At 37.9% G+C, this 13,633-nt stretch overlaps 1 protein-coding gene across 3 annotated transcripts in view; it reads left to right on the top strand.

Annotated features, from left to right (window-relative positions):
* The window catches only part of OPHN1 (oligophrenin 1), a 582,946-nt gene that overhangs the window by 307,963 nt on the left and 261,350 nt on the right, over positions 1-13,633 (top strand). For all 3 annotated transcript variants that reach the window (XM_027093626.1, XM_027093627.1, XM_027093625.1), the window contains exon 6: positions 8,320-8,421. In XM_027093626.1, coding sequence (XP_026949427.1) covers positions 8,320-8,421 — 102 coding nt within the window. The remainder of the gene's footprint in view (positions 1-8,319; positions 8,422-13,633) is intronic.

Raw genomic sequence — 13,633 nt, 5'->3', positions numbered from 1 at the left:
TGTACGGACAGTGGACTATAAGTTATATGTAGATTTTCAATTATACGGAGATTTGGGATCCCTAACCCCCATGTTGTTCAACAGTCAACTGTAAATGCAAAGGGTCAATCAACAGGGATAAACGTTGAAAACATTATTTTAAGTGTAAAAAGAGAGTCACCAAAGGCCACATATTATATGATTCCAGTTATAGTAAATGTCTAGTGTAGGCAAATTCACAGAGACACAAAGTAAATTGTGGTTATTGAGGGGAAGGACGGAGGAACAGGGAATGATTACTAATAGGTATGTTTTTTTTTTTTTTGAGGTGATGGAAATATTTTGGAATTAGATAGCAGTGATGGTTGTGCAACTTAATTAATATACTAAAAACTGAATTATCCACTTTAAAATGGTGAATTTTATGATACATGAATTCTATCTCATAGTTTTTATTTTAAAAATGGAAGTGGAAGAGAAATTGACCCACAGAGCTTTATTCCTAGAGAAGTCCCTGACATTTTCTGTCTCCCATGCTTTCTTCAAACAGTTGCTACTTTAAATAAATTCAGTACCTGAAGGAACCATTTCCCCTACTATCTTTTGTGTGAAATTTTGTATCTCAATTGTTTTGGTATCTTAGTTAGGGCTAAGACTATAGACAAGGCTCCCTGATTATTCATAAGCCTCCTGAGTGTAATTCCTTTGCATGATCATCTGGGCCCTATTTGACTATGTAGAATAAATCAGACTTGTATGCTATATGACCTACAGCAAGTTAGTTCACCATTTTAGAACCTTAATTTCCTTTACAGTATGTACTTTTCAGGGTTGTGAATACTAAATGAGATATAGATTTTAAGTACCGAACACGGGAGATTGGTTCAAGATGGCGGAGTAGAAGGGTGTGCGCTCACTCCCTGTTGAGAAAGCACCAGAATCACAGCTAACTGCTGAACAGTCATTTATAGGAAGACACTGGAACTCACCAAAAAATATACTCCACATCCAAAGAAAAGGAGAAGCCACAATAAGACAGTAGGAGGGGTGCAACCACAATAATATCAAATCCCATAATGCCTGGCTGGGTGACTCACAAAATGCAGAACACTTATACCACAGAAGTGCACCCACTGGAGTGAAGGTTCTGAGCCCCACATCAGGCTTCCCAACCTGGGGGTCCGGCAACGGGAGGGGGAATTCCTAGAGGATCAAACTTCGAAGGCTAGCAGGATTTGATTGCAGGACTTCAACAGGAATGGGGGAAACAGAGACTCCACTCTTGGAGGGCACACACAAAGTAGTGTGTGCATTGGGACCCAGGGTAAGGAGCAGTGACCCCATTGGAGACTGAACCAGACCTACCTGTTGGTGTTGGAGGGTTTCCTGCAGAGGTGAGGAGTTGCTGTGTCTCACCATGAGGACAAGGACATTGGCAACAGAGTTTCGGGAAGTACTCCTTGGTGTGAGCCCACCCAGACTCCACCACTAGCCCCACCAAAGAGCTGGGTATATTACCTTGTTGGGTCGCCTGAGTCCAAACAATCAACTGGGAGGGAACCCAGCACCACCCATCAGCAGACAAGTGGATTAAAGTGTTACTGAGCTCTGCCCACCAGAGCAACACCCAACTCTACCCACCACCAGTCTATCCAATCAGGAAACTTGCACAAGCCTCTTAGATAGCCTCATACACCACAGAGCAGACAGCAGAAGCCTCATACACCACAGAGCAGACAGCAGAAGCCTCATACACCACAGAGCAGACAGCAGAAGCAAGAAGAAATACAATCTGCAGTGGAACAAAAAACACATTCACAGAAAGATAGACAGGAGGAAAAGGCAGAGGGCTATGTACCAGAAGAAGGAACAAGATAAAACCCCAGAAAAACAACTAACTGAAGTGGAGATAGGAAACTTTCCAGAAGAAGAATTTAGAATAATGATAATGAAGATGATCCAGGACCTCGGATAAAGAATGGAGGCAAAGATCGGGAAGATGCAAGAGATGTTTAACAAAGACCTAGCAGAATAAAAGAACAAAGAAACAGAGATGAACAATACAATAACTGAAATGAAAAATACACTAGAAGGAATCAGTAGCAGAATAACTGAGGCAGAGAAACGGATAACTGATCTGGAAGACAGAATGGTGGAATTCACTGCTGCAGAAAAGAATAAAGAAAAAAGGATGAAAAGAAATGAAGAAAGCCTAAGATACCTCTGGGACAAGATTAAATGCAACAACATTCACATAATAGGGGTACCAGAAGGAGAATAGAGAGAGAAAGGACCCGAGAATATATTTGAAGAGATTATAGTCAATAACATCCCTAACATGGGATTGGAAATAGTCAATGAAGTCCAGGAAGCACAGAGAGTCCCAGGCAGGATAAACCGAAGAGGAAACACACTGAGACACATAGTAATCAAGGTGACAAAAATTAAAGGCAAAGAAAAATTACTGAAAGTAACAAGGGAAAAATGACAAATAATATACAGTGGATCTCGCATAATGTTAACAGCTCATTTATCAGCAGAAACTCTACAAGCCAGAAGGGAGTGGCATGATCTATTTAAAGTGATGAAAGGGAAGAAACTACAACCAAGATTAATCTACCCCGCAAGGATCTCATTCAGATTCGATGGAGAAATCAACAGCTTTACAGACAAGTAAAAGCTAAGAGAATTCAGCACCACCAAACCAGCTCTACAGCAAATGCTAAAGGAACTTCTAAGTGGGAAACACAAGAGAAATAAATGACCTACAAAAACAAACACATAACAATTAAGAAAATGGTAATAGGAGCATACATGTCAATAATTGCCTTTAACGTGAATGTATTAAATGCTCCAATCAAAAGACACAGGCTTGCTGAATGGATACACAGCAAGACCCATATATATGCTGTCTACAAGAGACCCACTTCAGACCTAGGGACACATACAGACTGAAAGTGGGAGGATGGAAAAAGATATTCCATGCAAATGGAAACCAAAAGAAAGCTGAAGTAGAAATACTCATATCATATAAAATAGTCTTTAAAATAAAGAATGTTATGAGAGGCAAGGAAGGACACTACATAACGATCAACAGATGAATCCATGAAGTAGATATAACAATTATAAACATATATGCACCCAACATAGGAGCACCTCAATACATAAGGCAACTGCTAACATCTATAAAAGAGGAAATCGACAGTAACACAGTAATAGTGGGGGACTTTAACACCTCACTTACACCAACGGACAGATCATCCAAACAGAAAATTAATAAGGAATCATAAGCTTTAAATGACACAATAGATCACATAGATTTAATTGATATTTATAGGACATTCCATCCAGAAACAGCAGATTACACATTCTTCTCAAGTGCACACGGAACATTCTCCAGGATAGATCATATCTTGGGTCACAAATCAAGCCTCGGTAAATTTAAGAAAATTGAAATCATATCAAGCATCTTTTCTGATCACAACGCTATGAGATTAGAAATCAGTTACAATGAAAATAATGTAAAAAACACAAATATATGGAGGCTAAACAACACGTTAATAAATTACCAAGAGATGACTGAGAAATCAAAGAGGAAACCAAAAAATACCTAGAAACAAATTACAACAAAAACACGATGATCCAAAACATATGGGATGCAGCAAAAGCAGTTCTAAGAGGGAAGTTTATAGCAGTACAAGCCTACCTCATGAAACAAGAAGCATCTCAAGTAAACAGTATAACCTTACACCTAAAGTAACTAGACAAAGAAGAAAAAACAAAACCCAAAGATAGTAGAAGGAAAGAAACCATGAAGATCAGAGGAGAAATAAATGAAATAGAGACAAAGAGAACAATAGCAAAGATCAATAGAACTAGTAGCTGGTACTTTGAGAAGATAAACAAAATTGGTAAAGCGTTAGCCAGACTCATCAAGAAAAAGAGGGAGAGGACTCAAATCAATAAAATTAGAAATGAAAAAACAGAAATTACAACAGACACCACAGAAATACAAACCATCCTAAGAGACTACTAAAAGCAACTCTATGCCAATAAAATGGACAACCTGGAAGAAATGGTGGGCCAATTCTTAGAAAGGTATAACCTTCCATGACAGAACCAGGAAAAAATAGAAAATTTGAACAGACCAATCACAAGTAATGAAATTGAAACTGTGATTAAAAATATTCCAACAAGTCTTCCCTGGTGGTGCAGTCGTTGAGAGTCTGCCTGCCGATGCAGGGGACACGGGTTCGTGCCCCGGTCCGGGAAGATCCCACATGCCACGGAGCGGCTGGGCCCGTGAGCCATGGCCACTGAGCCTGCACGTCCGGAGCCTGTGCTCTGCAACAGGAGAGACCACAACAGTGAGAGGCCCGCGTACCGCAGGAAAAACAAATCTTCCAAAAAACAGAAGTCCAGGACCAGACAGCTTCACAGGTGATTTCTGTGAAACATTAGGGAAGAGATAACACCCATCCTTCTCAAATTCTTTGAAAAAATTGCACAGGAAGGGACACTCCCAAACTCATTCTATGAGGCCACCATCACCCTGATACCAAAACCAGACAAGGATACTACAAAAAAATAAAATTACAGACCAATATCACTGATGAATATGGATCCAAAAATCCTCAACAATATACTAGCAATCAGAATCCAACAACATATTTAAAGGATCATACACCATTATCAAGTCGGATTTATCCCAGGGATTCAGGGATTCTTCAATATATGCAAATCAATCAGTGTGATACACCATATTAACAAACTGAAGAATAAAAACCATATGATCATCTCAATAGATGCAGAAAAAGCTTTTGACAAAATTCAACACCTATTTATGATAAAAAGTCTCCAGAAAGTTTGCATAGAGGGAACCTACCTCAACATAATAAAGGCCATATACGGAAAACCCACAGCAAACATCATTCTCAGTGGTGAGAAACTGAAAGCGTTTCCTCTAAGATGAGGAAGAATACAAGGATGTCCACTCTCACCACTATCATTCACATAGTTTTGGAAGTCCTAGCCATGGCAATTAGAGGAGAAAAAGAAATAAAGGTATTCAAATTGTAAAAGAAGAAGTAAAACTGATACTGTTCGCAGATGACATGATAGTATACATAGAGATTCCTAAAGATGCCACCAGAAAACTACTAGAGCTAATCAATGAATTTTGTAATGTTGCAGGATACAAAATTAATGCACAGGAATCTCTTGCATTCCTATACACTAATGATGAAAAACCTGAAAGAGAAATTAAGGAAACACCCCCATTTACCATTGCAACAAAAAGAGTAAAATACCTAGGAGTAAACCTACCTAGGGAGACAAAAGACCTGTATGCAGAAAACTATAAGACACTGATGAAAGAAATTAAAGATGATACAATCAGATGGAGAGATATTCCATGTTCTTGGATTGGAAGAAGCAATATTGTGAAAATGACTATACTACCCAAAGCTATCTACAGATTCAACTCAATCCCTATCAAATTACCAATGGCATTTTTTAGAGAACTAGATCAAAAATATTAAAATTTGTATGGAGACACACAAACGACCCCAAATAGCCATATCAGTCTTGAGGGGAAAAAACGGAGCTGGAGGGATCATACTCTTGTGACTTCAGACTATACTACAGAGCTACAGTAATCAAGACAATATGGTTCTAGCACAAACACAGAAATATAGATCAATGGAACAGGATAGAAAGCCCAGAGATAAACCCATAAACCCACGCACCTATGGTCGACTAATCTATGACAAAGGAGGCAAGGATATACAATGGAGAAAAGACAGTGTCTTCACTAAGCAGTGCTGGGAAAATGGACAGCTACATGGAAAAGAATTAAGGTAGGGGCTTCCCTGGTGGCGCAGTGGTTGAGAGTCTGCCTGCCGATGCAGGGGATGTGGGTTCCTGCCCCGGTCCGGGAAGATCCCGCATGCCACGGAGCAGCTGGGCCCGTGAGCCATGGCCGCTGAGCCTGCGTGTCTGGAGCCTGAGCTCCACAATGGGAGAGGCCACAACAGAGAGAGGCCTGTCCACCACAAAAAAAAAAAAAAAAAAAAAATTAAGTTAGAACACTCCCTAACACCATACACAAAAATAAACTCAAAATGGCTTAGAGACCTAAATGTAAGACCGGACACTATAAAACTCTTAGAGGAAAACATAGGAAGAACACTTTTTGACATAAATAACAGCAAGATCTTTTTTGATCCACCTCGTAGAGTAATGGAAATAAAAATATAAATAAAGAAATGGGACCTAATGAAACTTCAGAGCTTTTTCAGAGCAAAGGAAACCATAAACAAGATGAAAAGACAACCCTCAGATTGGGAGAAAATATTTGCCACCAAATTAATGGACAAAGGATTAATCTCCAAAATATATAAACAGCTCATGGAACTCAATATTAAAAAAAAACAAAAAACAAATCCAAAAATGGGCAGCAGACCTAAATAGACATTTCTCCAAAGAAGACATACAGATTGCCAAGTAGCACATGAAAAGCTGCTCAACATCACTAATTATTAGAGAAATGCAAATCAAAACTACAATGAGATATCACCTCACACCAGTTAGAATGGGAATCATCAGAATATCTACAAACAACAAATGCTGGAGAGGGTGTGGAGAAAAGGGTACCCTCTTGCACTGTTGGTGGGAATGTAAATTGATACAGCCACTGTGGAGAACAGTATGGAGGTTCCTTAAAAAAACTAAAAATAGAATTACCTTATGACCCAGCAATCCCACTACTGGTCATATACCCAGAGAAAACCATAATTCAAAGAGACACATGCACCCAATGTTCATTGCAGCACCATTTCAATAGCCAGGTCATGAGAGCAACCTAAATGCCCATCGACAGACTATAGAAGATGGATATAGAAGATGTGGTACATATATACAATGGAATATTACTCAGCCATAAAAAGGAACAATATTGTGTCATTTGTAGAGACGTGGATGGATCTAGAGACTGTCATACAGTGTTAAGTAAGAGAGAGAAAAACAAATATCGTGTATTAACCCATATTTGTGGAACCTAGAAAAATTGTACAGATGAGCCGGTTTGCAGGGGGCATAAATAGAGGCACAGATGTAGAGAACAAACTTATGGACACCAAGCGGAGAAAGTGACGGGAGGGTGTTGGTGTGGTGAATTGGGAGATTGGGATTGACATATATACAGTAATATGTATAAAATGGATAACTAATAAGAACCTGCTGTAGAAAAATTAAATATATAAGATTCAAAAATTCAAAAAAAATAGTAAGTACCTAATGTCCTGCCTGGCCTGATGTATGCCTCAGTTAATGTTAGCTTCCTCTTTTACTTTTTTCCCTCTGGTGAAAAGCACATTCCTTACAGATCAGAGGTCCCTCAGTTCTGTGCTGGCTTCTTGCCCAGCAGCAGATTGCCTGTAGAAATAAACCATGGGTGAGGTATTTTTTTCTTTCTGTCTATGTGTTCCCCGTGCTGCTTCTTCGAATACCTGGCACACTGTAGGGGCTCAGTGAGTTTAGATTTCATATGTGACAACACAAGCCTTTTACGTGAATTTCTCAACGTGGTGCTGAGAGGATTGCCGAATGTCAGCCTTAATCTGTGACAAACTAGTATTCTTAGTGCTCTTTTGGAGACTGTGTGATTTCTTATTGTGCTGAGAGGCAGAGAGCTTAATTAAATTTCATACTTGAAGAGAGTGACGACTGAGTACTCCATCCTTCATAAGGCTTTTCAACTCTTTATTTTCAGTTAAACCTTCTGGGATTTTTTCCTCATCTTTAACATCATCTTTTAATATGCAATACTCAAATGCTTGAACAATATCAAAGAACTCCTCATTCACAGAGGCAGTCTTAGGTTCCAATTGCCTTGGAGATATTTTACTTAGTATTTGGCTGTCTAAATGCACTGTAGATTAACATTTAAAAGTTATATTCACTGTTCACTATTGTGTTCCTTCTTTGTCCTTTAAAAAATTAATGTAGTTAATGCATGTGAAAAATATTGAGAAGAGAAGGTAACCTGCACACAGGTGCGTTTTAAGTGCCATTCTCTGAGCAGCAGCTCCCAGAGCCTTTAGCTATACCAATAGGAACTACCCTTTGTGTAGTTGGAATTTTTCAAGGTTATGTTTGAGGAAGCCGAAATTACTGAGACCAATGCAGAAATTAATTCTCTCTTGCCTTTTTTTTTTTCCTTACTGGGAACTAGAGAGATTGACCACATGAAACCTGACACTGTGTTATGCATTCTCATTTCTGAGCAGACTGAACTAAAATTGTAGACATGTTAATCTGTGCCTTCTCTCCCACCTCTAGGAGCGGAAAAAGAAATTTGAAAAGGATGGAGAGAGGTTTTATTCCTTGCTGGATCGGCACTTACATTTGTCTTCCAAAAAGAAAGAATCTCAGTTACAAGAGGTATGCTCAAACAGCCTGCCCTGCCTTCTATTGCCAGCTGTGCCTTGATACATGGCAGCTTCCTATTGCAAGGCTTTCCTCATACCCTGCCTCAGCAGAGAACCATGTATAATAGTTGTGCTTGCAGATAAAACCATGGACAATGACTCAGGAGCCCTGAGTTCTCAAGCCACCTTCTCCACAAACTCACAGTTTGGATATTTCTTTTTTGTCCTCAGTTTCTCTATCTATCAAAGGAAGAGTGGTACTCAAAGATCTCTAGAGTCCTTTTCAGTTCTAAGTTTCTGATTCTAGATTACATATTAGGATAGAGTTAAACTAGCGCTGTATTTGATAGATCAGGAGTAGATCTACTTTTTTCCCATGATGTGTTCCAATGGTAGGGTTTTTTTTTTTTTCTTTTTGGTCCTACACTGGGACTACAGCTTATATGGCACTTCCACTGACTTCAGTTCAAAGAAGCCACTACTCAGTGAGTGCCTACCACATGCCAGGCACTATGCTGGTTGCAACAGGACTACAAAGACAGTAAGACGTACTTCCTGCTCTTCTGTAGCTTACAGTTAGGATGCTAAAATGAGAACACACATGACTCTTATATAAGTAGAATTTTTTTTACATAATGTAATGTGTATGTGGTGTCCTTGTAGGGATATGAAGGTATTTGGAGAATAAAAAACTTACATTTGGACGTGGAGAATTGCCTTTGTGGAAGAATGTTGCCCTTCTAAATTTGAGGTGGTAATATGATTATATGTAAAGTGTTTGACAGATAGAAATATAGAAATGGACCTTTCAAGTGGAGGGCAGTGGCCCCAAGGATGGAAAACAATGTTTGGCTAAAGGTTTGACCATAATTTGCATTACTATTGGAGGATAGTGGAGGGCAGTGGCCCCAAGGATGGAAAACAATGTTTGGCTAAAGGTTTGACCAGAATTTGCATTACTATTGGAGGATAGTGAAAGACAGGAAAGGATCAGGAAAGTTGTAGAGATACTGTGGTGTAGTAGGCTCAGGAGTTTGCTTTAATTCTGTTGACCGTGGAAGAATTATTGAAGGCCTTTGGTTGTGCAAGCAATATGAGTACAATTCTATTTTAGGAATCTTAAACTGGTTGAAGTTGTAGGATGAATTAAATCCGGGAGAGACGGGAAGCAAGAAAACCAGTTTAGGAAACTATTGCAATGATCTAGGGGAGAAGTTCTGAGTCAGAAAAAGTGGCACTGGGGAAGGGAAAAACAGGAATTAACTGATTAAGACTTATTTACTGGTAGAATGGATCTATGTTTTGGATAAAAGATCCAGTAAGAGATAGAGATATTGAATGTTCAAGTATAAAAAGAGATACCCAACTGAATGAAGTCATAGACACGAGCTTAGAAATCATCTTGTCCATGGTCACACAGACTGTGGCAAAGCTGAAACTCATCTCATGACACCTGATTTAGTGAGTATCCATCACAGAATGTGAGGTACTTGAAGGTGATGAGTCAAGAGACTCAGTGGTTGATGGAGTTAGTGTTGAAAGGTTGAAGGACTGCTTCTCTTCCATAAACTGGAATGAAGTACTAGTCTGGGGTCATCTGCCATTTTCCTCTTGCACAATTTTGCTTTCTTCCTTTTCCTTCTATTCTGTGCCAGGGTTCCTATGCAGAAAAGAGTTAACATAACTGGCCCAAGACTTCTATGCTTAGAAAAGTCTGCTTACAAGATTAGCTCTTTTTTTTTAACATCTTTATTGGAGTATAATTGCTTTACAATGGTGTGTTAGTTTCTGCTTTATAACAAAGTGAATCAGTTATACATATACATATGTTCCCATCTTGGCTGGTCTCTGGGAACTTGGCTGGTAAACAGTACCCTACACTGATATAAAAGTTTCCCTAAGTGGTAAGAGTGACTCCTTGTGCCTAGACTGCCTGTACAAACAATGTGGTTTATACTAAACACCTTATTTTCTTCTGGGAGTCGAGAAGTTTGGTACATGCTCAGCAGAGGGAGCCTGTGTACAGCAATCAATTTAATACCTAGGGCACTTAGTATCTAATGAGCTTCTCTGGTACACAGCATTTCATGTGTTGTCATAACTTGTTGCTGGAGGAATTAAGTATTTCCTGTGTGACTGCACTAAGAGAGAACTCTTGGAAGCTTGAACCTAGCTTTCGCTGGACTTCATCCCATGCATCTTTTCTCTTTGCTGATTTTGCTTTGTATCCTTTCACAGAAATAAATCTTAACCATGTGTATGACTATATGTGGAGTCCTTTGAGTCCTCCTAGAGAATTACTGAACCTGTGGGTTTTAGAAGCCCAGACACAGTCCAAACTTTATTCTTTTAGAGCCTTTTGCAATGAAAGCTTCTAGCGTGTCCTAGCACTTTGGTGCTGTATCTAGATGTCCCTGGTGGCTTTCCTAATGAGGAAGAATGCAGCCTTTGTGTTGGTCTAATCAAAACAAAGCTGGGGGACCTTGGATCACTCACTTCTTTTTTAATATTGAGACTATTTTTAGAGCAGTTTTAGATTTAAAGAAAAATTGAATGATAAGTACAGAGAGTTCTCATATATTCTTAATCCCCTGCATACAGTTACCCCTATTATTAACATTTGCGAGATACATTTGATACAGTTGATGAGCCAATGCATTGCACATTCTATAGATTTTGATAAGTGTATAATGACATGAATCCATCATTACACTATCATACAACATAGTTTCACTGCCCTAAAGATCCCTAGGCACCACCTGTTCATCACTTCCTCGTTCCATACCCCGTCTGACCCTTGGTAGCCAGTGATCTCTTTATGGTTTCCATATTATTGCTTATTCCAGAATGTCATATAGTTGGAATTATATAGCATGTAGCCTTTTCAGGTTGGCTCCTTTCACTTAGAAATGTGCATTTAAGGTTCTTCTGTGTCTTTTCACAGCTTGATAGCCCATTTCTTTTTAGCACTGACTAATATTTCATTGTGTGGATGTATTACAATTTGTTTACCTATTCACCTATCAAAGGACATCTTGGAATCCTCCAAATTTTGTCAACTACTATTAAAGCTGCTATAAACATTTGTGTGCAGGTTTTGTGTATATAACTTTTCAAATAATTCAGTTAAATATCAAAGACCACAATTACTGAACTGCATGGTAAAAGTATATTTTGCTTTTTAAGAAACTGCCAAATTATCTTCCAAGGTGGCTGTACTATTTTTTTATTTCTGCCATCAGTGAATGAGAGTTCTTCTCGCTCCACGCTATAGCCAGCCTTTGATGTTGTCTATGTTTTGGATTTTAGCCATTCTAGTAGGTGTGTAGTGATACCTCATTACTTTTATAATTTGCATTTTCTTAATGCCGTGTGTTGCAGAATATCTTTTTATATGCCATCTGTAGATCTTCTTTGGTGAGGTGTCTGTTCAAATCTTTTGCCCGTTTTCAATTGGGTTTGTTTTCATATTATTGTATCTTAAAAGCTATTTGTATATTTTAGATACCTGTCCTTTATCAGATATGTTTTACAAAGATTTTTTTCCAGTCTGTGGCTTATCTTTTCACTCAACAGAATTTTTCACAGAGCAGAAGTTTGTAATTTTAATGAAATTAAACTTATCAATATTCTCTTTCATGGATCATGCTTTTGGTGTTATATCTAAATCGTCATCACCAAATCCAAGGTCACCTAAAATATCTCTTATGTTATATTCTAGGAGTTTTATAGTTTTGTGTTTTACATTTACTTCTATAATCCATTTTGAGTTAATTATTATGCAAGGTGTAAGGTCTGTCTCTAGATTCTTTTTTTTTTTTTTTTGGCATGGGGATATACAGTTGTTCCAGCACCATTTTTTGAAAAGACTATCATTTCTCTATTGAATTTTCCTAGATCCTTTGTCAAAGATCAGTTGAATATGTTTATGTGGATTTATTTTATGCTCTCAATTCCATTCCATTGATCTATTTGTTTTTTTCTTTCACCAATACCATACTGTTCTGATTACTATAACTTACCAGTAATTTGAAGTCAGATAGTGTCAATATTTTGATTTGTTTTTCTCCCTCAGTATTGTGTTGGCTATTCTGGATATTTTTGCCTCTCCATATAAATTTTAGAATCACTTTGTTGATATCTAGAAAATAGCCTGCAGGGATTTTGAATTGGACTACATTGAATCTATAGATCAAGTTGTGAAGAACAGACATGTTGATAATATTGTCTTCCTATATTTACGTGGACTATCTCTCCATTTATTTAGATCTTTGACTTATTTCATTAGAGTTTTGTAGTATTCATCAATGTATCCTGTACATATTTTTTTATTTATACCTAAATACTTCATTTATTTCTTCTAATGTAAATGATACTGTGTTTTAAATTTCAAATTCTGAATGTTCAGCGTTAGCATATAAGAAAACAATTGACTATTGTATATTAACCTTGTATCCTGAAACTGTGCTATAGTTCATTAATAGTTCCAAGAGATTTTTGTATATTCTTTAGGGTTGTCTACATACATAATTGTGTCATGTGCAAAAAAGGACAGTGTTAGTTCTTCCTTCCCAACGTATATACCTTTTATTTCATTTTCTTGTCTTATTGCAATAGCTTGGAATTCCAATATGATTTTCATAGTTATTCCTAATCTTACAGGCAAAGCATCTAGTGTCTCACCATTAGGTATGATGTTAGCTGCAGGATTATTGCAGATGTTCTTTATCAAGTTGAGGAAATTCCCATATATTCCTAGTTTGCTGAGAGTTTTTATCATGAATGAATGTGTGTTGGATTTTGTCAGACGCTTTTTCTACATCTCTTCGATCATATTATTTTTCTTCTTTAACCTCTTGATGTGATTAATTACATCAACTGATTTTTGAATGTTGAACCAGCCTTGCATTCCTGGAATAAATCCCACGTGGTCCTGGTCTATAATTATTTTGCACCTTGTTGCATTTGATTTGCTAATATTTTGTTGAGAATATTTGCCTCGATGTTCATGAGAGAGATTGGTTGTACTTCTTCTGTATTGTAATATCTCTGTCTGGTTTTGATAACAGGGTCATGTTGGCCTTAGAGAATGAGTTAGGAAATATTCTCTCTGCTTCTATTTTCTGGAAGAGAGTGTAGAATTTAGTATCATTTCTTCCTTAAAATGTCAGGTAGAATTCACCAGTGAACCCAGCTGGGCCTAGTGCTTTGTTTTTTGGAAGGCT

Source organism: Aethalodelphis obliquidens, unplaced genomic scaffold (genome assembly GCF_003676395.1).
Source record: "Aethalodelphis obliquidens isolate GAN/ISIS:26980383/991018 unplaced genomic scaffold, ASM367639v1 scaffold85, whole genome shotgun sequence".
Taxonomy (NCBI): domain Eukaryota; kingdom Metazoa; phylum Chordata; class Mammalia; order Artiodactyla; family Delphinidae; genus Aethalodelphis; species Aethalodelphis obliquidens.
Note: the sequence above shows the minus strand (reverse complement) of the source record. Positions and strands in the feature narration are given on the sequence as shown.